Consider the following 27,472-nt stretch of genomic DNA (forward strand, 5'->3'; position numbering starts at 1 on the left):
AGAACTGAAGCTCAGCGGATTGGCTGGTGGTGTGCGACGGGAGTCAGCTATCTTAACAGTCACTCTGACCTCCTCCGAGAACGCACTGTGCTGCAGTGAAGTGACAGGTACTGACAGGCACAAAGGCGCTTTGAAGAGTTCCAGAAAAAACACAAAATACACTAATATGACACAGAACATTCAGTCTGTCATTGATGGCTTTTAGGGGTATTAAGTAGGGACAGCTGCTCCAAAGACAGTCTCCTGCTATGGGGAGGGGCAGCGAGGTAGAGAACCCTTTGACAGACACTTTCTCTTATCAGGGAATATTTTATTCAAACTGGCTTGTCTCCATTAGTTTGAAATTGTTTTTATAAGGTAAAAAAAGAACCAAATACTTTGTATGTGTGGTTTTATTTTTTAAAATCATTAATGAATTAACTTGGTACAGGGTCTTGCTATACAGTTCAGACTCATAGTGATTCTCCTGTCTCAGCCTCCTCAGTGCTGGGATTACTGGTGTACGTCACTATACCCAGTTTTGGTCGACGACACTGCATGTGGTACCAGGTATCAAACCCAGGTCCTTGCACTTGCCAGGCAGGCACTTAGACCACCGAGCGATCCCCTCAGCTCCTGGGTGGGCTTTTTAAATTAATTAGTTTCATTGTGGTTTCTTATTAGGCCTTTCATTAGCCATAAAGTCAGTCATAAAATATGGGAGTGCACGCTAGGCAGAGTGATGCTCACTTGTAGTCCCAGCAGATGGGAGTTTAGAGAGGAGGATCACCGCAAGTTCGAGGCCAGCCTGGACCACACAGTGAGATCCTATCTCAAGAAACAAAAAACAAATAAAAAGATAGGGGAATGCCAGGATTTCTGTTGGTTCTCGATTTCAGAGGCTTCGGGGCACTGTCTGCCGGCCCTACTGCTTTAGGCCTCTAGTGTGGCAAAGCCTTGGAGCAGGGTGTTTGTGGAAGGAAAACTCTTTGCCTTATGGCAGCCAGAGCAGAGAGGCAGAGCCTGGGAGGAAGGGACCAAATGGAGTCCCCAGCGTCGCACCCGTAATCCACGCCCACGAGGCAGCGTCTGTCTTTCGTTTCTGTCCTTTTCCAGTGAACTCATCCAGTGCGGCTCTCCTCAATGCCCCGATCTGCTTCGCGAGGCCAGGGCTCTCAGGAGCCCATCACTGCCCAAGAGCCCAGCAGCGAGTACCCCAGACGAGACGCCAGCACAGGAGCGTAGCGCGAGCATTTGGAGCGACACGCCCAACCACAACACGGCAATAAGGGAGAACCCCAGTTAGAGCCAACACTGCAAAATCAAAAGCCTTAGAGAACTGCGGGTGCTCAGCTTGTGGGCTTTAAATGTGGCCAAGGGGGCTGCGTCCTGCCACTGACTGATGGGCTGGCTTTGGTCACACTGATGCTGTGACTGCTCTGCTGCTACGTGAGGTTTTGGGACAGAATGATTATTAAATCCAAATTTTCAAATTACTTTTGGTCCATACAATTTCTCCTCCTCCAGAAAGGGGAAAACTGTAGGCCAGTTTTTTATTTGTTTGCTTTGTTTTTTGCGGAACTAGGGATTGAACTCAGGCCCTTATGCTTGCCAGGGAAGCGCTTATTCCACTGAGCCATCTCCCCGGCCCCGGCCAGTATTGATATTAAAGAGAAACTCATGACAAAAACGAGCAGAAGGGAATACGCAGAGGGTTTATGATTAGACTCTAAGAAATGCACTGTTGAAATAATGACAAGTTAAAATCACCTAGGCATGGGCCGGTGGTATAGCTCAGCAGACAAAGTGCTTACTTAGGCACGGTCCAGGGCTCAATCCCTGGCACCACATGCTGTGCCAGCCCTGTCCCTGGGGGCCCTGAGCCGGCGATGGAGTCTGGGTGTAGTGGCGCACGTCTGTAATCCCAGCACTAGGGAGGCAAAAATCAGGAGGATCACTATGAGTCCAAGCTGCATAGTGAGCCCCTGCACACACATGCGCGCGCGCACACACACACACACACACATCACCTAGGCAAACCCCTTTTGAGGAAAAAGAACTTAGCTCTCCCTTTTCATGGCTCATTAGCCAGGTTTTCCTTGCCCTTCCTCTGCACAGGGCAGAAAGACTCAAGTCTATGCTTATCATTGATCAGGCTGATGGGACACAGAAGCCTCAGGAGCCGGCTTCCTTCCTCTACAATCTGCCCACATCCAATCAGGTGGTGGAACTCCAGCAGCCCTTCACCCTGGTGACTGCTGGGCCTTAGTCTCAGTGAAGCTTTAATCTTCTAACTGGGTGAGAGCAAAGGTAATGCACTGCAACCACAGGGGAGAAGCGCTGTCACTTCTAGATGCTAAAAAACCCTTATGTCCCCTTCAACATGTCAGCGGAGAGTTCCCTTCTCATAGACATGATGCTCAGCTGCCCAGTTCCGCTGCCCTGGTGGCCCACTCCTAATTTCTTCCTGGCAAGAGGAGAGCCGTTTGCAAGATGCCTGTGCAGCCCAATCCTGGTTTTGGGTTTTCCTTTTGGGCCTTGGCTGTCTACAGGAAGTTCACAGATCCTGCATGACACTGTCATACGGAGGCAAGCCCAGGCTTCTGCAGGGGAGGGTGTGTCCGTCTCCCCTCGGTTCATTACAAGGAGGCCCAATTATCACCCACTGAAGCCCGTGTGCTTCAGCAAGAGCTTGGCAATCTTCAAGTCTTTGCCTGCTTATTGTTGTTGCTGCACTAGGGTTTGAACCCAGGAACTTAGGCTTGCCAAGTAGGCACTTACACTGCTGAGCTATATCTCCAGCTTTCACCTACTTTTGAAAAAAATTTTTTTTTTCCAACCCCATTAGCACTGTGGTTCTCCTTTTACCATACATCAGAACTGTCTGGAAGATTTTCTAAAAACAACAACAAATCTGATGCTGGGTTCTGCTCTAGAATTTCTGATTGATCCAGTCAGGGATGGAACTCAGGAGCCGGCACCAGTAGCAAATTCTGAGGTGAGATTGAGCCTGTCGGATGGGGACTTCCCTTAAGACCCAGAAGCACTAGGCTGAGAATAATTCTATTTATTGTTTCCCTCAAGCTCCCAAAGAACCAAATGTTCTCCAGGCTTCTGAGTCAGCCAAGCAGCCTTTGCTGAGCCGGGGTGAGCAAAACATCCCTGGGCCAGTCTGAGTAAGTCTGACAAATCAATATCCCCTTCTAGCCCACAGCCTGGGGGAGACTTAAATGGCAAGGATAGCATTCATCTTGGTTCTAAGTAGAACACGAGATAAATCAATGCCAGCTGTACGTCAGTTCCGAAAGCGTGATTTTAACACAATCTAATAGATGCATGCAGCTATCCTGTGATAAAACCTTACAGAGCACGGTGCACGAATACGCATTTAGCTGAGGATTTTTAATGTTGATGGCGATAGTAGGTTTTGTCAGATTTTCATTAAAATATAAAATAAACATTTGTAGATCTGGTAACCATGAGACAAATCTTTACAGACTGAATGCACTTGTAGAATCGGCACAAGACCAAAAACAGAACCACCAGCCCCGCAGAGGTCACAGCCGTCCCCGCAGAGGTCCCCAGGTGCATTTCCTAGGTCCTGGGCCTTTTTGCCAAGAATCCCTACTAACTCCTACTATAAGAGGGTAGATACATTTCACCTGGCTGGTACTTTACACAAATGACGTCATTCCGCACGCACCAGTTGCTTTTGAGTTCTCTTAAATTGCTTTTGCCTGGCTGCATAGCTTCCAGCGCATCTCACCTTTTCCTGCCCTTCCTCATCAGGCCGGTCCAGGCCCACTCTGGAAGCACTTCCCCCTCCTCCACGTGTCTCCCGCCCCGGGGCTTCCTGCGAGCTGCCCTTACCTCAGCCCCACTTCTGTCCCTCGGAACAGGGGCAGCTCCTCCAAGGTTGCACGCAACACCCTTTCTTCAGAGGCCCTTTTCTTTTCGGTGTGCATTTGGCAGGTCACTTGCCCCTCCGTTCCACTTGCCGCCTGCCCAGGGACACTCACCTCTTCCGCTCCTACTTCACACCAAAACCACGCACACACAACCCTCTCGGCTGCAAGGCCATCAGCAAGCAGGGGAGAGGAAGGGACAATTGGTGCCTGATTCTCATGGCCATAACAGACTGACACAGGTCCTTCACAGAAGCAAAGAGGTCTACTTGACTTACAGTCTGGGTCTGAAGAGTCCAAACAACATGGTGCCAGCTGCAGGGGAGGCTCCTGGCTATGTGCGCCCCAGTGGAACCTGCAGGCAAAGAGCTCAAGGGCACAGGTGGTGGTCACTTAACAATCACCCGCGTGTTTCCCACCCCCTGCGAGGGTGGTGCCCACCTCTTAAAGTCAGCCTGCCTCTACACTGGGGATCGTGCTTCTAGCCCAAGAAAGGAGGCGAGATCTCTACCCATAACCACACCACAGCACCAAGCCCCAGGCTGTGGCCCAGTATAATCGAACTGACTTGTTCCAGGGCCAGGTCCTGCCTCTACCCTTGCCGCTGGCCACCCGTGTGCTCTCTCCCCTCTCCATGTTCTATAGAGTGCATTCTCCACATTGTGGCCCCCAGGGATATATGTGGAGACCATCCCAATTGTTAGGGTTGTGTGGCACCAGCATCTAGCGGGCAGAGGCCAGACATGCTGGAAAACCCCCTAGAATGCGTGAAAGAGTCCTCCTACCTGAAGAAATGACCAGCCCTCCACGGTCTGAACGGAGTAGTTAGTTTCACCTGTGCAATGGTGTGAGTTGCTCCCCCTGGATTGCAATTGCAAGGAAAGATGTTAATCATGGCAGACTAAGGCCGGGCTGAAGCTGGACTCTTGCCTGATGGCTTGGGCCCCTGAAGAGGGCCTGGTGGCTGGAAGAAATGACGTGCAGAAGTGGCCACACTGTGGACACTGTGGTTGAGAAGGAAGGAGGCCCAAGTGCATCATCTCCAGGCTCAAGAGCATAGAAGACAGCAGGTGGTAGAGTTCCTCTCCTGGAAGATTCCTCTCTTTCTCCATGTGCGCTGGGCCGGAGCACCCTGAGAGGGACCCACAAGTGCGCATGCTCAGGCCTCCTCTTCCCTGAACCCACCCCAAGGATTCTTCGTCATAGCTTAGGTGAAGGTAACCCAAGTACGTAATTCCGAAGCACTGTTTTCTGTCCTCACTGAGCCAGACCCTTGGTTCCCCGTTGAGTACATTCTAAGTATAACTACTGTCTTTTCTGCTGTGTGACTTTGGACAAATCATTTAATCACCCTGGCCTTTAATTTCTATACCCATAAAAGAATGAATTGATCTTTTAAATATATCTTCTTTTATTTCTCTCCCCCAAATAAAATCTATTGGTGCTGAAGACCCAGCTGTAGTTCCCTTTTGGCTTAACCAGCACTGTTCCCCCTAAGCCTGCTTAGCTACCTGCTTAGCTGGTAGCCTCCTCTGCAAAATGCAGAAAGGAAGCGACATGTTCCAAGTTCTGGGAAACCATTGTGGATGATTACTGGGAACGAAGTTGCCTGAGAGAACAGCATTCTGCTTTCTTCCCTACTGAAAGTGACCACACAGAGGACCTATGCTGAGCCCCTGCTGACCCTCGTGCACACAGCAGTGGGGCAGGGGCCACAGCTGGTCAGAGCTCTCTTCGGCCCACAAAGCAGTGCGGCTGGAGTGCTGAGCTGCTCTTGGCTTCTCAGAATGCTTGGGCCTGGGTCCAAGGGGCTCAGCAATGTTCCACGTAGGTTGCTCCTGAGGATTGTGGAGCTGATTTGCAGTGAGAGTCCCAGTTAATTTCACACTGGTGCATGGTCCTTCGGCCCCAGATGCAGCTCTGGCCTTGCTCTGTAGGAGTTGGCAGCCCTGGCTGGACAACACAAACTAGGTCTTGACTTGCCCATTGCCCTCCATGGCAACGCCCTTCAAGTCCAACCCACGGGCTCTGGACCACTCCTAGCAAAGCTCCAATGTCCCGCTACTGAAGCTCACCTAGGTCCCTGACCTCTGCTCACCTTGCACAGCGCAGGATCCAGGGAGGGGCTAACCTCATGACTGGTGCCCTCGGGGAGGCACTGTGCCTCCGGCTCGGAGCCCCGCTGACGTGTGCGCACACGGTGTGAGGCTGTGCTTGCCTCGGCAGATCCAGACACATTTGCGCATGTGACGCCTGCCATGTGGCAACCAAGGAGCTCTGGCCCTTCTTCCTTCACCATTTCTGTATCGAGCAACCACTTAAGTCAAGGCCCTGCCTGCATGGACAGGGAGAGGAGCAATAAACAAGGTACGCCTCAGACGGAGATGGCAGTTGCAGAGAAGATACACACGGGGACACATAAAGGGGAGAGCTGGAGGTGCAATTTGTGTCAGAGAAGATGACTGAGCAGAGAACTGCAGGCACCTGGTGGCATAAAACGAGGCAGAGCAAACAGCACCTATCAGTGCCCTGAGATGGGGAGTGCGTGCCTACAGACGGAACTGCTGGTGGAGAAGGCCAGAAATGGAGCCCAGAGCCCCGCAGAGCAGAAGAAGGTGAACAGCTTCACAAGGTGTCCGTGGGACTCTGCTGGCCCAGAAGTCTGGAACTTCTTGTAGCAGGAGAACCACCATAGTGTGCCAAGGACAGCAGGACCGAGGGTGCTTCCAGAACAGCAGCCTGTCCTGGCTGGGAGAGAGGGTAGATTATGATAGATGAGTAGAAAAGAATAGTCCTAGTTTAGAGCCGGAGCTGCTAAGAGGAAGCTTGGCCATTTGGGTGATAAGGACGGGGTCCAGTGGGTGAGGACACAGCATGCCGAAAAATAAAAAGCACTGTCAAACCTCATGTTCAACCCTCATGGCCTAACGTTTTGTAACTTGGTTGTCTCTCAAATGACAGGAGTGACTTTTTTCTACAACTCTAAATTTTGGTTCTTAGTGGAACACAGATGTGGAGACCTGGGACTGAGATGCTACTGCCTTAAGGTCCCCAAATAACGGACAGCCAAGGTGAGGACAGAAAAGAAAGCTTGCTGGCAGTTTCTTGGGGCCCCACTGGATGCTTGGTGTTGTGATGCTAGTTGTCATTTGGTCGTAGGCAGCTGAATTTGACAGAACTATCATAGGCAGTCAGGCAGGGCTGGGCCCTCAAGGAGACAGCGCAGAAGACAAGATACTTCACAACGGTGAGAGGGGCGATGCTCCTACTGTGGGCCAGACCGAAAGACCAAAGATTGAATGAATGCTGAGCTCCCTAAAGATAAGCATCTGGGATTGATCACCACCTTGAGGAAGCCAGGAAGAGTCACTAGTCCAACCACTACCAGCTGACTACCAGATAAACTCCTGTTCTGTGTTTGCGCCTGCTTGCTTCATGACTCACTTCCCCATTTGGTCCTAGATTTACCCGAGCAATTGTACTTATAACCTTATTGGTTGACCAGAGCTTCCCCCCACCTCACATGCGAGTTCTTATATTTTTCACCTTAGATCCACCTCACTTCATGGTTTTGCTCTATAAAAATCCCTAGAAATGGCAGGTTTGGGGGGAACCCAGTTGGGTCTCCCTTCTGTCCCTTTTTCAGATAAACAATAAATTTTCTACTTTTAATCTCTGTTGTTGCTAAAATTCATTCTTCAGCTTTAGAGAACATGAACTCTGGTCCAGATATCTTTCAAGTTGGGAGTTTTGTTCCCCTATATCAATCCTACCTGTGGGTATAGGCCCAGAGCTCTCTATGATGGATGGCCACAGGGTGGAACCCTAGTCTTGTGTCACCAAAGTAAAAAAACAATTTTACTTCAGAATTGTGTCTCATATTGGTTCCTTCACTTCTTCCCCATGGAGGTGTTCCTGTTCCAACTCTCTGTCTGGGGAAAGGCCGGCGTAGCCATCTGAACCTCCCCTAGTCTTGTCACCCTCCACAAAGTGGCAGCTCCTTTTCCTCCTGTTTAAATATCTTTCATATTTTTACTGGCCCCAGTATTGCCCACTGTATTTGCAGAGCCCCCAAATGCAAATGTCTCTATGGCATGATGGCATTGCTGACATGGGCCAAATAAGAGTACATATACGTGGTCAGAGCGAAACTAAAAAGGTTAGTGAGAATTGAAACATGTCAGTTGCGCTGGCCAAGACAGCTGCATCCGTCCTCCAGTCAAGCCCAAGTAGTATCTATTTTTATAATCTTAAAGATCCAAACCCTGATCTCCTCATGCAGGGAAATCTAAAATCTTGCTTCCAGCATCTGTTCTATTAACTCTGTGATTTAAGCACTTTCAACCTCTAGTCTCAAAGGGATCTATCACGCTGCCTTGCTTCTGGGCTTCATTTCTTCTGGCTTTTCTATTTTCTGCTCTCCCAAAGCAATCAAATAGGGGCTGGGATACAGGCCCAAGACCATCTCCTCTGCCAGTGACGTGATCTCCATGCCTCTGGCTACCTCTGGGTGGGGAGAAGGAAGAAGTGCTGAGCATGCTTCAGTCACGGGAAAAGATGCCAGCGTGTAGGAAGGCTGGGGGCCACTGCCACGTAGGAGGATTCAGAGGAAGACTCTGACTCTTGAGTGCTGCCCTGGGGTCCCATCTTCCACCTCTCTTGCTCAACTGGAGCAAGGAAATTGAACTCAGAATGGAACAAGCCTTGCGCTTTGCTCCTCCCTTGATAACATGCAGTATTTTAATGCCCATGGCATTAGTATTGTACAAGATGCTTTGTGCTGTCCTGTTGATTCAATAACATACGGAGTAGTAAACCCATAAATCTCTTCTGGACTTGACTGAATAGCTTTTCATGTAGTTACCAAATTGTATTTGTCATTTCCCTTAGTCTTTTCACATGTATATGAGGAGCAATTATTCAAATGAATGATAATTACATGCTTGGAAGATGGAGAGAGGAGAGCTACAGGGATGAGATGGTGAAAAAGCTTCGTCATTAGTGGTCCGGAAGGGGCTCAGGGGAGTCCTCCAGCCCTGAAGCTAGCTAGCTCTGCTGAGCCTCCAGACAGGAGCAGGAAGTGCATTTAACCCTCCTACTTCCTATTCTTTCAGTGTTCTGTCCCTCACTGAGCTCTCCTGGGGAACTGGGAAAGGAATCTGTTTGGCCATCTAATTAGATATTCCTATTTCTAATTTTATGCTGCATTTGTGCAAATAAAAAGCAAATGGCAGGTGCTTCAACATAAGGAGTGTTTGCAGTGGGCATTATCTGAAGACAGCGAGCTAAATGGGCTTTCTCAAAGGACATCAGAGAGGGTCTCTGTGCACGATGGGAAACATTAGAAATACATGTGCCACCTTTTACTGTCTAGGAGTACAAAGAATTCTGATGAGTGCAGGCAGGAGCAGACTTGAGAGTAATCTCCTTCCACAACAGAGAACCCCTGGGTCTTACCTAACAGAAGGCCCGGGGCTTGGCTTCTTGTAGGGCTGTTAGGTCCCCTGGGCATCTGGCCATCACTGTCCCCTTGGAGCAGGCAGATCTCTGAGTAACATTTTCCTCCAAGTGACATCTTTGCCGTGACTTTTTAATACATGAGAGTGCTGCTGGTGTGTGGGTCTACTGAAGTGGAGAAATAAAAGTCCCAGTGTACGTTTCCCATCTTTGCCCCCAGGTAGACGTGTGTCAGACTACCATCGGTTGTAGCTGGCTTTCCTTCCTCGGCCCTGGGCCTTTGCAGAGTAACCCAGGCAACAGCCTCGGGGCCATTCTCGGTACCGCCTTGCAGTGCAGCAAGCGGGGAGAGCGGCTTTGGAAGCCTTAAGTCCACTGAGTCTTTGTTTTATCATTTCTAAAATAGGGATACTAGTTCATTAATAAGTCATGTAAGCACACGGTACTTGGGTAGGGATGTAGCTCAGGGTCACAGAGCCTGTCTGGCCGTGAGTTCCATCATCAAAAATATTACATATGCACATGTGTGTCTACAAAGGATGGACTTTTCTGAGGCAGGGTCTTCCTATGTAGCTCAAAATGCTCTTGCACTATGTGGTCCAGGCTGGCATCAGACTTGGCAGCAGTCTTCCTGCCTCAGCCTCCTGAGTGCTGCGATCGCAGGTGTGCCCCCCCACACTCAGCAAGTATTGGCCTTCTAAATGTGAGTGGTCTCCATACTACTTTTATTTCTCTAATTTGGAGGAAGTATTTACAAACTAGGAGGAAATGTTTAAGGGTAAAAACAAAATCACAGTCATCTACAACAGCATAACTAAAAGGATCATTGTTCACCTGATGACATCCAGAATATTTATTGATCTGACCGGACTGGCTCTACAGGTTCTGTTTCTCTATTTATTTTAAGAGGGTTTCACTATGTAGTCCAGGCTGGCCTTGAACTTGCTGTGATCCTCCTGCCTCAGCCTCCTGAGTTCTGGAATTACAGGCCTGGGCCACAGTGCTAGGCTTCTATAGGTTCCTGTAGCAGGATATGACACAGCCTTTTAGAAGGGGGCGTATGTGTGGGGAGGTGTGTTAGTAATGCAGTGCAGGAACTGTATTAAATCCTAAAGATTCTGGAAAGTGGGGTCTGGGGAGATGGCTCAGCAGAACAAGCGCTTGCCTGGCAAGTGCACGGGCCTGAGTTCAATCTCAGTTCTGAAAAAAAAAAAAAAAAAAGACTCTGGAAAGATACCTTTATTATAGTACTTATTCATCAGGCATTTATTTCTGAGCCCTGAGACACAGGAAAACCCTTCAACTGAGAAGAGCCTAGTGACGGGGTAGTGAGAAACGGGGTTCAATATCTCTTTAAAGGTTAAAATGTCACTCTTAAAATCTTAAAATCTCTTCATATCAAGTTGTCAGATTTCTAATGTTTCCGCTGAAGTTTGAAAATTGTTATGCATTTAAACACTATCATTTACACAACAGTGTCAGTCACTGACCGAGAAGTGACCTGGACCAGCAGGCCCAAAGGGCGTCACTTGTTCCCACTCACCGAGCCTCAGCGTCCCGCGGGGGTGGGGTGGGGGGGGGTCGGGGCCCCATTTAGTGACGCGCCAGCCAGCCGGCATCTAGCATCAGAATTCCTCCTCAGAGGGGATGTGGAAAGGTATGTGTTCTTGAAAAGATCATTCTGAAATTCTTAAGGGAAACCTTTAAATTCTTTAAAGGGTTAAAAGCCCCTTTGGAAGCCTTCTCAAGCGCTACAGTGAAAAATGGCGCCAGCCCGGGGCCGAGGCCGAGGGACGGATGCGCATGCGCCCACCGAACTCCTCAAAGCCCTGCACACAGGTGTAGTTTCGAACAGGACTCCCATCCCGACCTGCATTACGTAATGCATCGACGTGCGTCCTTCTGCTTACACAACAGCACAAGGTGGGGAAACAGCAGTATTTACGCTGATCAGCACGTAACCCAGCCTACCGCTTGCCTGGCTTTTCAGCGCAGGCTCTTAAGGGGCCGGAAGCCCACTGTACCAAAGGCTGATTTTGCATGTGCTGCCTTCTCCAACAACTACTACTCAGCATCACTAATCAAATATGCTGACAGGTGCAAGACACACTGTCTAGAGCCACAAGATCCCAAGTGAGTAGCTTAAGCTTAAGAGAATTAAGTGGGAAAAAACACCCAGCCATGGCAAGCAGCAATTTTAGGAAAAAAAAAGGAAAAAGATCTGAAAAGCAAATGAAAATGTCTCAATCGCAAATAAAACAGTATCAGGGCTGAGGCGGTAGCCAGAGGCATAAGCATGTATCTGGCAAGCACAAGGCCCCGAGTTTGGTTCCTGGCCCCACAGGCCGTGCCAGCCCAGAACTGGGAGTGGGGCGCATGTGGCAGCACACACCTGTCATCCCAGCACTTGGGAGGTTGAGGCAGGAGATGGCCTCGAGTTCAAGTCCAGCCTGAGGCCTTCAAAAAGTGAGCACAAGGCCAGCCTGAACCGCATAGTGAGACCTTGTCTCAAAAAAAAAAAAAAACCCACTTACATGCTGACAGAGAATGTAAATATGGTAGATCATGACGTTCACACACCATCTTCTTGTGACTGTACCTGAAACAGTGTTTCCATTCACAGAAAATTATCAGGACAATTGGCTTAGGGAGACATACAGCTTTCTAGCGTAAGACAGAATAAAGTTCCCATTTCACTCCAGCCAAGAATGAGGTGGATACAGCGTTGTATTTATTTGCATCTTCCTTTAAATTTTATCCTCATGTTCACTACCGTTCACTTGCCTAAAATAAACCTGTCAGATAGGGTTAGCATCATTTTAGGATGGAGTTAGAAAAGGCTCAGATTATTGTCCCAATTCTCTATATTGTGTGTGATCTAGAATAATATATGCTGTAATAATCTGTTCCGAACTGGGATTCACACAAACGCTTAAATATCTGCCAGCTATGTGCAATCTCTTCCAATCCACAGATGTATTTCTCAGAAACAGAACATTTTTGTATACCAGTTAAGGTTTTGTAGCCTCAAATACCAAGGAAAACATTTCGTGTCTCTTCATTAGGACATACTCTACTAAAAATAAGAACACTTATTCTGCTGATGGTATTGCCCTGACTACAAGAATGCAGACCGCCTGAAGGGAGTTGCTCCTGGTTCTCTGGGCCCCCGAACTCACGGAGGGTTCACCCGTATTACTGCTCAAAGCTGGCATGCACGCCTAGCACACAGCACCCTCCCAGGAGGGTCTTCGGGAACACTTTCTGATTACCTGGCAGGCCTAATACAAAAAATGACACCAGTGTCACCCCGCATTGGAAAAATCACTCTTAGCTAGATACCTGATGACACTTTCGAATCACCAGAAACACGCTAGCAGCAGATTAGAAAGAAAAACACTCTCACCATAAGATGACTAGTTGTCTTTGACATTTAATTTCAGCTTTCACAGAAATTAATTTTGGCTTCAATATGTACACTGATAACTGAACACATGCTCACCCTACAGAACGCTCATGACACCGCAGAGGATGGTTATCAGCGACGGAATGCAGGCAGGCTGCGGGACTCGAGAAAGCTAGGCATTTCATTTATATAGCATCTAAGCTGCCATAAGAGATCAATTTCTTTATGAAACAGAAGACAAATCACCATGAAAAACATGAGTATTTTAACTTCTTCCACCGCACTGGCAGAATCATCTAGCTATTTTGATACAGATTCCTAGTAGGTTTAAAATATTGCTTTTGGAACTGTGAGAACTCCACTACAGAACCATACAGACAAACAGAATTGCGTTAGCATACTCACTGATTCTCTAAACAGATTCTTTGCACCACTTTTCCTGTAAGAGAAGTTGGCAGAATCCTATCAGCACATAACTATGCTTTGGGAGAAAATAAGCTAAAAGGAAAAGATAAAACCAGGAACCTGGTACACGTGCACTGAGACACTGTCTCTGCAGAAGTCTGCATGTTTGTCAGTGGTTTACATAGGTAAAAAATTACAATTAAAAAACTTAAGGGACCCTAAACATAGTCTTTACAAATACAAGCCACTGCTTTTCAATGTCTTTTTCCTTTACTAATAGAAGCCACTTTAGAACGAAAGGTGGAAAAGCTTTAAAGTTCAACATTTTGTTTTTCATCTGAAATACTTGGACAGAAAATTTAGTACATAGTTTAAGAAGGAAAACTTCACAAATTTTATAAATTAAAAACATGCATAGACACTTTCTACTGGCAAATGGTCAAAGTCCTAAGTTGTTTTAAATACAAAAGACTCAGGATCTTAGGGAAAAGGCCATTTCTAATAATAACATTCTAAGAGGATAAACAAGCAAGCTTACAGAGAACATTAAAGAAATGGAAGGAGCCACTGAAAACAATAAACCCTGGAAAAAGGCTAGAGTTGTATTCCAGTTTTCTAAGAAAGTACAATTACTTAAGTGGACATAACTGTTGTAACATCACGCACGAAACACAGGGAAAGAACACACTCAACAGCGTGTACTGCCAGTGAACTCACCATTTTACACAATCATTGAGAACACCACTCACCACGGACAGTGTTAAGGGTTACACACGTGGGAAAGAAGAGGTAACTTTGTTTCTTACAATGAACAACAATGTAACAAATACACTCCCATTAAAGCTATGATCAGTCACAACTTTTAATTTTACAGAGAGCTAAAATGTATGAAATTACAATGTTTATTTCTTTCAAAGGGGCAGATAGATATGCCATTTATTAGGTTCCAAAGATAACAGAAAAAGGTAATTTATAAATGGAATCTTTAAAAAAATGTGGCTAGTTATATGTTTACTTTTAAAATACAACAGTAGTCCATGAGGTCATTAAAAAAAAAAATAATAAAAGACTGGCAAAGGATTCCCATTTATCAAGAGAAACACAAAGTTCATTAAGAAATGTTAATACTTTTTAAACATCTTTTCTACAGATTTTTTGGCTTATTAAACACAAGAAATATTTCTAATAAATAACAGGTGTGACCTGTTAAAAGACAAGTATATCATGACTGTCTCACAATTATCTTTTAAATAGCAGATTTTCTTTGAATATCAGCTGAAATATGATTATTTCTTACACTAACATATATAGTACTAGAATTTGCTGTTTAATATGCCATTTTCCTCCTCTGGGGCAGTGCCCAGGAGTAGCCACCAGCCAAATGCGCGCTGCTGCTTGTTCCCCTCAGTACAGTGCCGCCCCCACTTCCTCCTCCTGAGGATTAAATCCAGGACCACTACCCAGAGCTAGATCCTCTTCTGAATTCTGTGACAGGCTTGGCCAAGTTCCCCAGGTGGGGCTCCATCTTGGGATCCCCCGCCACACGTACCAACCCTACTAGTTTCCAGTAAAACCCAGTTTTCCTAGAACTTGGCCACACCCTTTTACATACTGTCCTCGGCACTTCTGTGCTACAGGGTGAGCGCTTCTCAAGAGGCCGCTGGATTCTCAAACGCTATTTACCATCTGAAGATACAGAAAGTTTGCCAACACTTGCTCTAGGAGATTTTCCTGGACCAATAAAAGTAATTTAAGCTTCTTCCCTTTTTGTTGACATTCCACTTTCTCCTAGTCTGTGCATACATTCCAGCTTCTTTTATATTTCATGTCATTTCTTGGTATCTATTTTGGAAACAACAGCACAGCAGCTGAGTTTTCATCTTCAATATACTTGGAGCATAACCATTATCTCCAGCCCTAGCACGCTTGATTCTAGGTCAGTCGGGAATTGAGTAAGGAAACTGGACGGCAGAAAGAACCGAACCAAATACACTTCAGAGTATTAAATTGGGGAAAATGGCGTGCAAGGTTTCAAAACATAAACACATACACACACAGTCACCCCCAGCCACCTGCCCACCCACGCAGCCATGCTCCCACATGGCACAAAGGACTACAACATAAAGTATATTTGTTTCATAAATATATTACTATTTACATATAGATACATCCATAAAAGACAAGTTAAATAATTATTTGTATAATCAATACTACCTTAAAGTTCTTGTGTGTATTTTAAAATTACACATTCTATTAAAATTATCAAAATAAGTTTTTAAAAATACAAGGAATAAAACTAGTGAAGAACTGCTTTCCATTAAAGTGGTTCTAAATCTTATTGGTCATCCAGACCCCAGACTTGGTCATTGATAACTCAAACAACAGTATGATCAAGAAATTGTTAGTCATCAAAGGAAACACCCCTCCATTTTTACTTCATAACAAATATGTCTATATATATATAAAACACTTTAGTTATATTATGTATAATAATAAATTTGTTTTCATAAAAACACAAAATTCAAGTTTCCACCAGAATCAAATATTTCATATTGGTGAGCATTTCTTTTAATGAATAGGTCAATGACAAACTCTATCGAGATAGAGATCATAAAACTGACACTGAAAAGATCTGCATCACGTACAAGAAATGAGGCGATGCGGAGGACTAGTGTTCGGCCAGTCGGGGGCTCTTCCTCTGGCCTTGACACAGCGACAACGGAGTGGCTAATACCATCTGAAGTACAGCCAACTGTGCATTATTCAGGGCCAGAATATTCTAGACTGATTGTTTTCAGCTGACCACTCTGGCAACTTCATTACTTATTAACACGCCTCGTTTTGGTTATGTATTAGCAAGTCTGGTAAAGAAGGATCAGGGCTAGGAATAAGGTTTTGGCTAAATGAAGGTTTGCAGTCAGCTATGGATTTAATTTAGTAATGGACTCCTTTTATTTATTGCTTTCGATAACAAGAATTTGCGGTACCTAAAGTCAGCTTATTATCTCATTTGCAAGCTCTGAAAGCAATGTTGGTGCTTCCAAAAAAAAAAGGAAGGGGGGACAAATTGTCCTGGGTGACATAAGAAAATTGCTACCTCTTATGCACAGCTAATTAAACTGAACAATTTTGGCATGGGTAGTTCAGAGCTATTCACTTCAGTATACATGATGGCAGTGTATGTTATTTTTCTAAGAAAAAAAAAATGACAAGTCAACTAAACTATTAGCAGGTCAAGTTTAAAGTCATATCATAGTTATTTAACCTAAGATCTTATTTAAAACCACTTAGGTTTAGCGATCTTAAATAATTAAATACTAAAATGAAGACAAGGGTAGCCAAACCTACACGTATAACTTAGCAGTGACTTCGCACTACAATGTCTTAAAATATGGTTAAAATGAAAGGTCGTACACACGGCCACCCTAGTTTTTGGCACTCTTTTTGCCTGTACATTGCAACTTGTTCTATAGATAATGAACAACAAAAATCAAGAACAATTTCCCAAGTGAGCAGGGTCCCTCTCGGACAGCCACCATGCAGGATGGTTTGCGTGGCGTCACCCGCATCATCTCTGGGCGCACACGCGGGCCACACCCGCTCCAAGCGCAACAGCAGTCGTCGTGGAGAACGTCACTTTCCTTTCCTGAACTAAGTTTGCTGAACATGGTTCAGATTATTGGATATGTCAATATGCACAATGCCTTTTAGAAGCATTTACTGTATACCCAAGTGCTACTTCCTGCAACACACAGTGTCACACAAGTAGTGAAAATGTTATCCTAGTCAAAGATGCTTGGACATTATTTTTTTCAGGCAGCATTTTACCTTTATTTTAGTGAAGTTCACACTAAGTAAGTTTTAGAAGAAAGAAAATGCCAATAAATTTAATATATTTTAATATATTATATAAACTAAGACAGACACTTTTATTTACCTAGATTGTTACTTTTATTTTCTACTCTATTATAGACCTCAATTTTATTTTAAAAATTTGTATTTAAATAAGGGATAAAATGTTGCCCAAAAGTCTAATCAGAGTTACACATTTGTGTTTTTAACTAGATCTACAAATCAAAATAGTTCTTATAATTAAAAAGATACAATTTGTATCAACAGTAAAAGGTACTTTCTGGTTTTTCAGGGCTTTACTTCCGACTGCAGCAAGTAGAACAATCCCAATGACTAGAACATCCAAGCAGACTACAAAAGCAGACCTGAATGTGTATATGACACTACGCAAAACTCAGAGTCTGGAACAACTGTCAAGTTCTCAATCGTGCAACTGTCTGCCGCTACTGCAAAATCCCTCTTCTCGTCTGCAGAAAGGCAGCTGCAATCAGCAAAACCCCTGAGTTTGAAACCAGAAATATCCCTTACTAATACTAGAACAGACAGTAGTCTGTATCTAAAACTACACTATTGTGGCAAGAGTCTGGCCTTAATAATATAACAGGCCCCCAAAAAACTACCTTCAGGAAAATGGAAAATATACACTATCTTACAAAAATTTTAAGTTACCATTTACAACTCCTCCATCACTATTTCTATAGTGCAGTATCAATAAATGTTGCATATCCTCAACACACAAACCATTTCAGGCCAGCCTTGATAAATAGCAGGAAAGCTAGAGTATATTAAATATAAAATTGCATTGAGAATAATTAGATTCATTAAAAACAGGCAAGTACTGCGAAAGGGTTCCTTCTCCAGTATCGTTGTGCCCCCAAACAAAACACAAACATATAAATCAAGGGGAATCTCGGAATTCAATTCCACCTCTACAGAAGCACATCAGAGTTGGATCACAAAGCGCTAACTGAAACAGTTACGGCTTTTGCCTTATTCATTAAAAAAAAAAAATGGAAACAATTTTTTCCATTGATTGCATCTGCTGTCTTTTAAATTGACCATTAAATTAACTGATTTCTTATCAGAAAAAGTCCAAACAAAAATAAAGCAATAAAAGTGCCATATTGTAAATTACTCATATACATATATATGTGTGTGTGTATATATATATATGTATATGTATATATATATATATATATATTTTACCCATTTCAGCATAAATTGGTAACTTAGGTTTTAATATATAAAGTCAGTGCTGTAGTATATCTGTTTCTATAAATAATGATTATAAGACAAAGAAACCCACTTTCCCCAAATAAAAATAACTTAAAAAGCTGTAAAAGATTCTAATTAAGCTTGGCTTGAAAAAATATTTTGCTGGGTCTAGTGAAAGGTTCCACGTTCTGAAGGTATTGTAATTGCTTGCCATTGATAGACAAAGACTAAGTTAGTAAAACATGAAACAAGGATAAAAAGTGCCGCATATAAACCCCTGATGCACCAAAGGTCAATATCAAAGGTCACAGATACATCTACTAAATCAAACTGGATAAATGTCCAGTCGAAGATATAGCTTTAAAAAGGAAATGTTAAAAACAAAAACAGTTTGGATGTAAAGCGATCCCAGGATACTTCCACCATGAGGGGCTGTACATACAGGTTCCATGATACAGTATTTCACATAAATGGATACTATAGAACCTCCTTGCTGAGAAGGAGATCACATGTGCTATTGTAGCAAACCTCCCTCAGCATTTGAGCTGAACAAAACAACGATTAAACTAAACACCACAAAGATGCATCGTCTTTCAATAGCCCAGCTGCGATTTCTCCACCAAGATGGCTGCAGCCAGTTGCTGGGCATCGGTCACATGAGGGTTCCTTTTCATGACAATTCTCACAAGGTCAGGCGGGAAGATGTTGCACAGGTTGATATAAATTTTCTCTCGGTTGTCCTGGTACCTCGGAGGATCTTGTGGCATTCCACAGTATGGTATTCGCCAGCTGGGCTCTGGCTGCTCCGGCAGGCTCTGGAAGGTAAACTGTTCATAACACGGTGGGGTAGAGTTATCGGGCAAGGAGTAAGTCTGCCGATACCCATATGCATCCACCCCATAACTCGGCCTATCCCAGCTTCCCAGCCCTTCATGGCGGGAGTAAGACTTTCTTTGTCTTGAAGGAGAACTGTCATAGAGTCGAGAATCAGAAATGCTGTCTATTCTTGTGGCCATTAAGGACCGCCCTAGGTGTGGTGCCTTCGAGTGTGCCGAGCTTGGAGGAGAGGGGTAATCGCCAGGACAGCTGGACCGGGCACCCACAGCGGGGTGCTGCAGATGCATAGCCAAGTGCGGCAGAGGTGGCTTGTGATGGAACTTTGGTTCTTCGTGACTGTAACTTTGCACTCTGGTCAAAGGGTCGTGGAAGTTCTGCAGGAAAGCTTGGGAATTAAGGCGGCTGTGAGGGTGCAGGTGCTGACACTTCAAATTCTCCTCTAGCTGCGGGTCGGGAGAACTGACATAGGAGCGGTCGTTGTAGCCCACGTAGGAGTCACTACTCCCACAGCTCATGCTGCCTTCGCTACTGCAGTCAGAAGCTACAGAGTTGATTCTGTAGTCTGTGTCTAATGAGAAACGCCTTTCAGGACTTCGTGGGCCTGAGATGCTCAGATTGGAATATGCATTCAACATGGAATAATAGCCAATGTCCACAGGGGAGTCACACTTGGGATACTGTTCATAAGGCACTGGTGTGCCATGGTTTTTGGCTGCCATCATCACTGAAGGATATTGTCCCTGTGGTCTTTGATCCTGAGGTGGGAAATGAACTCCAGATGGAAGGCCATTGCATAAAGATGTGGCGCTTTGGGGCTTTGCAGTAGAAGTGGCTGGTATGCTAACCAAGGAGGGTACAGACCTGGTTTCCAGTTTGTTTTTGGTGGGAAGCTTTTCCTCTAGGTCTTGGTAGACCTGAGTCCTTATGCTCGGATCTGACTGCCTCTTTGGAGCACCTCGCTTGCCATCGGAAGTGCTATCAGCCTTTGTGCTACAAGGTACACTGTTGCTTTTCACCAGTCCTCCTTCATTTGCAGTTTTGGCTGCTGTATTTCTAGACATGGCGCGGAGCTCATCAGCCACTGACCGCTGGGGCTGACTGCCCCTCTCGGGATGGTAGTATTTGCACTTGTGTCCATAGGTACACTTCTTTCCTATGGAGAGTAAAATCAGTTAGGCACAGGAGCAAACCAGCAGATCCTGAGAGGTCAGCGTGGCCCTACCACCTGAACCTGTGACGGCAGCAAAGGCAGAAATGGGAGGCCAGCTAAGGACTGCTCGGTGTCCTACCCTTGAGAAGGGTCACCTCTCAGCCCGCACATCCTCACTCTCAAGGATCAAGAGAAGCTGGCTGAATGACTTGCACCTCCACAGGTCCTGGCTAATGCCCACAGCCTCAGTGCACAGCTGCTCTTCTTTCAGGAGGATTTTACAATCAGCAGGAGATTTTGTCTGAAGAGTAACTGTACTGCTGCGATGTGATAAAGCCACGTTCCTGACATTTAGATTTAAGAATTCTAGATTCTCACCCCCAAGACTGACTTCATGTAGCATTTACTAGTTTCAAACCGTATCTTCCTTCAAGCAAATGCAAGCGCATCAATCCTGTGAAGCTAAGGGCAACTCTCTTTCATAGCTAAGACACTTCCTTCAATTTAACTACAATCAGAAGAACCCACATTCTACATCATCCAAAAGCTCAAATGTTTGCTTTTATTAACAAAAGTATAACAATACATTGTACCCTAAAGGCACATGTTAAATATCTGTTAAAAAAACAAAAAAGTACCATATGGACAAGGCTGCTTTTTGTGTTCAGGAACGATAGGCTTCTTCCTGAGGAAATTGTCCAGGCTTGGGCCGTGTCTGCCAAGAGGGTCGTCAGGGGGCATGAACCTGTTCCAGAGAATGAAAAGAATCCGACCTAAGTAGGGGACTGGCAGCTACGTCTGGATATAGAGTACAGACACATCCACTCTAATGTGCACTTCGGAAATTTTAATCCAAGTGTTTTGATTCCACTTTTAAAAGATAAATATCAGTATATGAAGCATTCCTTTTTTCTTTCTTCTGTATTTTAGGGAAGGGTCTATGGGGTGTTCAGGGTCTTACTACTAGATTGGACTTGTAGTGATTTGCCTGTTTACAGCCTCCCAAGTGCTGGGATTACAGGCACGTGCCACCATACCCTGTCTCAACTGCCGTCTCAGTATGCCCAGGGGCAGGGCCAGCATGGCAGGCCTGGGGATAGAACCCCTGGCTCCTGTGCCTGCTTGCAGGTGCTTTAATCTGCTGAGCTATTTGGCTGGCCCACTCCTTTCTTAATGAAGACAAAATAAAAATTTTCCACATATTATATAATATATATTATATTATATATGTTATACATATAATATATATATATGTATGCATGTATTTAGTACAGGGTCTACAGGGTTTCACTGTGTAGATCAGGCTCGTAGTGATTCTCCTGTGTTCAGCCTCCCACAATGTAAGTGCTGGGATTACAGGTGCATGCCACCATTCCTACTCTCAAATCACCGTTTCAGCGCGCCCCAGAGGTGGGGCCAGCACTGCATGCAGCAGATCAAACTCCGGCCGCTGCGCTCTGCCTAAGCAGGTGCTTTAGTCTGCTGAACTTCAATATTTTAAGACATACTTCAATATTTTAAGACATACTTCAATATTTTAAAATTCAGATTAGTTTTGATCTTGCATGCTCTAATTTTTCCTCCTTTCAAACTTGGGATTTTATAAGAATTTTAGGAAATAATGATAATGACATCTTAGGAGGGCTCAGGAAATGTCGGTGTTGTGAAGCAGTACAGAGCAGGTAGCCAGCCAGCCATCCAGCAGCCAGCCAGCCAGCAGAGGAAGGCCGGGAGGAGAGGCAGAACATACAGAAAGACAGACTTGCCAGGCGTCAATTACGCGTCAGACACTTGACACACTAAGTCACGAGCTTTTCTCATTTAGATTCAGAGGAATTATGTAACTGTTACTTAGCATCTCAAAGCGTTGTCAAGACTAAAGTACGTCTCTCTCTCAAGTCTGTTCTCTCTCCACTACAGTGATAGTTTATCACCTGCGATAGAAAAAAACCTTAATCAAGCAAGCTATTATTTTGGATTGACTGTCCAACAGCAGGAAGAAAACTGCATGCTGTGCATCATGCAGAAAAGTTAGGACTGGAGAATTTTATTACTCATCATGTTGCCGTTTGAACTTAGAAGCCCAAGTATTTACCCACAAAATAAAAATAATGCAAATAATGTATAAACTGTTAGGGGAGACAAAACAGCTAGGTAGCAGTGTGAACATTATAAAAAAAATAAGGTTAAAAGATAATACATGACAGTTATTCAAGCTCACAATTTCAGTAATATTTTATTTCAGGTCTGCGTTTTATGCTTTTCCTTTTTAACATAAGAACACTTTCCACATTTAACCACATTAGCCTCTGTTCTAATTATTCCAAACAGCTAAATAATATTCCAGTAGGATATGTAAATTGACTGATTTCTCTATTGTATGTTTAATTGCCTAATTGCCTTTGAATTCTTGTAATTATAAGTAATACAGAAATGAATGTATCTGGTCATTTGTCTTCATTATGTTGTCCAAGAACTGACACTACTGGGTTGAGATGGTAAACAAACTTTAAATCCAATAACCTCCATTAAACTGTATGCCAGTTTACAAGTATCTCTTTTAAAACTCAGTATGTGTATGTGGCACGCAACTGTTACATTCCTCATGCGAGCTGGCACAGCGATACACGGAATCCCTTTGTCATGCCCTGTCCCTTTGGCCCCCATTGCTCCTTCATCTCTCAACCCTCTTTCCTCTTTTGTGTACATCTGCAGCCCACAATGCTGCCCTTCCCTGAGTGTAGTCATACACGTACCTGACTCCTCTTAATTCCGTTCACTATCCCATTCCTCCCCACCCTTCCCTGGCATATAAAAATGTTGTGAATTAAATACATGAAAAAATAAGTGTTCTAGAGTCAGACTGCATTTCTAACCACTAAGGGGACTTTTCTGCAGTCACCCTTGTTCCTGTTACTTGCCCATTCACCCGCATGTACACTACGATCAAGGCTAGTCTCACATTTATGTAACGACTTAAGAAAACAGGTGTTTAGTAAGCTATCAGTACCCCAACTTGGCCTTCAAAGGTGGTTTTCTTGGGGGTTGGAAATGGGAAGTCGCCATTCCTCGGAGGTCTAGAAGCTTCTGCTGCAGGTGCTCAGGCAGGGACAGGGGGCCTGAGCTCCCCTGGGGCTTCTGCAGCTCAAGGCTGCAATTCTCCTGTCTGCTGAAGGTCAGTGGGGAAGTCAGACACGTGTCTTAGGTCTCTCCCATGGCAACAAGAGCAAGATTCTGTAACAGCTGTCTGGGATGCTCGTACACGTATTTTCAGGGAAGCAGTATCATTGGTTTACTTACTTGTCATTGACAAATGAATACATTAATAACCGCTCATCTATGAACTTCTTCCACTCCGGCTTCTCATTTGCCAAATCCCTGTAGTTATCGTTGGACACGATTATGCCATCGGACTCAAAAGCCAGCTTCACAATGAACCTGTCGTCATAGCACACCACTCGCCTCCCTTGGACTCTCCGGGATGGCGTGAACACGAGGATTTTCTCCTTCTCTAACTTGCGCAAAATTTCCTGATCTGCAAGAATAACAGGGGTAGAACTTCAGGCGTGAAGTCACACAACACACATGGCAAGTTTCATACAACCTGAGTTGCTATACAAATTGTTATGACATATATATCATTTAATTAGAAAGGATGATTTATAGTTTATAGATTTAGCAGTTTATAACTCCCAATATTTTTCTCCTCGGAATTTCTATAACAAAGGCTCTAAAAGCAGTTTAAAAAATGAAGAGTTTACAATTTGCAGCACGACTGGGAAATTCTGATTCTCATTCCATGAGGCATTTGCCTGAGAGCTGGAGCCACACGCGCTGCCACCAGGGTCCTACGCAGCCCGGGCATGAAGACGTCACAACAAGGGTTCGGGTGTGAGCGCACAGGTGTTTCCCTCCCAAGGTTGCGCATTTTGGGGTTACTGATGTGATGGTCAGAGAACCCGAGAGGGGTGGTACAAGTGGTGAAGGAAGCAAACGGAACAAATCTTAAAAAGGTGGCAATGAGCTCAGAAGCAGTGTCACAGACTTGGCTAGTCTGTGTTCATGTCCTTTCTTGTGAAAAACTGCAGGAACAAATGCCACTATTTATTGTTTTAAGTCTAACTCTGACAATTAGATGTCTGTTCCATGTGCTGTACTAGGTAGGTATCAATGACAACTGCAGTTAAGAATGACCCCTCCTCAAAGGGAAGGGGTTACTTTACCTGTCAGACAAACAGGTAAAGCAGGTAAACAAGGGCGGAACTGTACCACAGCAGGGACTGCAGAAAATGCGAGCGTGGTGTGGCCAGCGGTAATGCTGGCCTACTGAAGGTGTGTCTTTCTGACAAATGAGTTCATTAAGATCTTAGAAACGCAAAGCAAAGTATGAGTGAAAGAAATGTGGGCAACAGCATCAGTCCACCAGGGACAAATCTTGGGATTCTCTATTCGCACATCTGGTGCTCTGAATCTTACTGAGCCTGACTTACTGAGCACAGGCTGCCAGGGCCAATGGGCTGACACACAGGGACCCACCGCAGTGTCTGGCAAGCTCTAAATAAACACAGAGCTCTTCAACGTAATTTTAAAAGATGTAAATGCTGACCTCATTTCTAAACCACAGAAAACAAATATAAAATCAAAAGCCCAGCTTCAATGACAGAGTTTATCACATCATAATTACCTCATGTGTCTCTCTGATAAACACTTTGAGGACAGACACCAGGTCTCCTGATCTCATATCTACTGGTACTCAGCCCAAGACACACATTAGTAGATGCTCAGTGAATGTCTATGTGAGAAGCGCCTAAGTGAGCCAAGTTGTGTACTCTGAAATCTGTGGTATAGTTTTGTGCATGAGTAACGCAAGGAACAGCCTTATCTGTAAAGGTGTTTCGATGTACCTTGAGCCTAACCAAAGAGAAAGGGGCAGCATGCAGGGAACCCGACAGGAGTCCTCTCATCCTGCCTAATTCGCATTTATGAAACAGTTACTGAGGTTGAAAGGACTCAAACGATACTCACTTGCATGCAGCTTCATTATAGCTAGTGACTTAACACAGTAGCAGGGCCTGTTAAGTGCTTGTTAAATGAACAGAAGATTAGAAAAAGTGCTGGTCTGAATTTATGATTCTGTAAACTAACTTTTTAATCAAGTCTTTTTTTTTTCAGCAATGAGTACTGGACTATTTGATTTATCAGCTGTTATCTGGTGAGAGCTTTACTCAAGAAAATTATTACTCTGGAGATGAAAACACTTAAACTCCCCTGATAATAGTTCTGGCATTTTTCAAAAGTAAACCATATGCTAATGTATTCCAGAAACCTGCCATGTTGGTATTTTAAAATCAAACTCAGCCACATCTCACTGTGTATTATTGGTTTTCCCTTCTTGAACTCATATTCCTTTCCTGCTCAGTAACACTGCAGGTCATTTACATAAACATTTGCTTTTTCTCTTTACCCACCCTTGATTATCAAAAGTATTGGAAGGCCCCTGTAAAAAATTAGGGAAGATACACTGAGAAGTAGGGAGAAATAAAGACCTCATAAATAAGAAAAAAGAGAGAGGCTCTCAGGAGTTTAAATTTGAACTTATTGTTTTTATTTTTATTTTGTCTGACTTAAATTTTTATTCTTTAGTTGTATTAATTTTTCTTTTGAATTGGTATAATTACATATGCATATGTATAGTGTATGATATAATAATTTGATACATGTATACAATATAGAATGGTCAAAGGATAATTATAATTTCCATTTGCTTAAGCATTTATCACTTCTTTATGTTTATTTATATTAATTTTATTGAGCAACAGCAATAAAACAGTTTCAAAACCTATTAATGGGGCAGTTTCAATAATTAATACATTGCATACTGTTGTCTGCATAGTGGTTATTCATAGTACAAGATGCAGACAGGATATCCTGTCCAAATACTATTAGTACAAATCTTTCTTCTCACTGAATTAAGAGAAAGTAGTTGCATATCTATCCTATTTTGTATATACAGATACAAAATGATACTTCCTTTGTATCCTCTTTTTTGTTTAGTTTTTTTAGAGATGGGTATTCATTGTCATTTAAATATTGTATGTGTGTGAATTCAGCAAAATAATCCAATATAGTCCAGTAGTCCATAATAGTAGTGGGTTATCCATAGGACTGGCAATGTCAGAAGTTGTTGACTTGAGTCTTATTCTTGACAGGAAACTAGGTTTTTGGTAATTACTGAAAATATGTGAATGTATTATTATGGGAAAATAAAAAGCTTGCTAGTAAAAAAAAAAAAAAAAAGACCACATAAAACCACAGCTCACAGAAAACACTGTTAATGCTGGTAAATTTCCTTCTTCTGACTTGCGGATTTCTTTCTTTTTACAAATATATAATAAAACCTGACTTTTATGTAATAAAACACTTTACAATAAAAATTCTGCCAAAGCATTCTAATCTATATTCTATTATATAAATATATCTTAACTTACTGAGCCATTCTTCAAATGGAGCATATAGTATTTTTCATATTTTTCTCTTTAAAATAATACTTCAATGAATATCTTTGGTTATAAATACTGTCTGTGCCTCTGATTACTTTTGGGGGGACTTTTTCCTGAAATAAGGCTAGTATACCTAACAGGTCTTCCTTACGGAGTGTATGTTCCACGGTGCCCCCGAGTGCATGCCTAACACACACAATACCAAGCCCGACACATATGGCTAATAGTTAGCATAGCTAAGTACTTGTTAAACGAATGGAAGATGAGGAAAGGAATCCATCTGCATCCGTAACCTACAAACGTGAACATCTGAAAATACATACAGAAGTAGCAACACCAAATGGCAACAGGACTGCCTCCGAGCCTTGCGGTTACGAGGTCTTGACTTCTCCCCATTAGCACTTTACTTCCTTCACACACGTGCATGCGTATGCACACACACATGCACACACACATGCACACACACACACACACACACACTCGTTCTCCTTTATGCACATGCCTATGATAAAGGTCAATTTGTAAGTTTGGCACAGAAAAGATTAATACGAAGAAGAATTAAAGTGAACACTTACAAGAATACTGTTCATAGTTATACAGGCCATGGTCTATCTGTCTCAAAACATCTTATTATAGATCTTATCAACATCAGCATACCATTTATCTTCTTTCCTTATTGAGAAGTTGTACCTTTTCACTTAAGGGGAGGGGCTTACAGTTTCTGTCCCGCACACCCCACTGCCAGCACACCCTCGAGCTCGAGGCC

At 44.0% G+C, this 27,472-nt stretch overlaps 1 protein-coding gene across 2 annotated transcripts in view; it reads right to left on the reverse strand.

The window, feature by feature from the left end:
• Window positions 1-13,010: 13,010 nt before the first annotated feature.
• The window catches only part of Zc3h12c (zinc finger CCCH-type containing 12C), a 69,741-nt gene continuing 55,279 nt past the window's right edge, over window positions 13,011-27,472 (reverse strand). For both annotated transcript variants that reach the window (XM_023709512.1, XM_023709513.1), the window contains exons 4-6: window positions 23,507-23,741; window positions 20,845-20,951; window positions 13,011-20,209 (exon numbers count right to left, since the gene is read on the reverse strand). In XM_023709512.1, coding sequence (XP_023565280.1) covers window positions 18,813-20,209; window positions 20,845-20,951; window positions 23,507-23,741 — 1,739 coding nt within the window. In that variant the 3' untranslated portion in view covers window positions 13,011-18,812. The remainder of the gene's footprint in view (window positions 20,210-20,844; window positions 20,952-23,506; window positions 23,742-27,472) is intronic.

This window comes from Octodon degus, unplaced genomic scaffold (genome assembly GCF_000260255.1).
Source record: "Octodon degus isolate 3935 unplaced genomic scaffold, OctDeg1.0 scaffold00012, whole genome shotgun sequence".
NCBI classification, from domain to species: Eukaryota; Metazoa; Chordata; class Mammalia; order Rodentia; family Octodontidae; genus Octodon; species Octodon degus.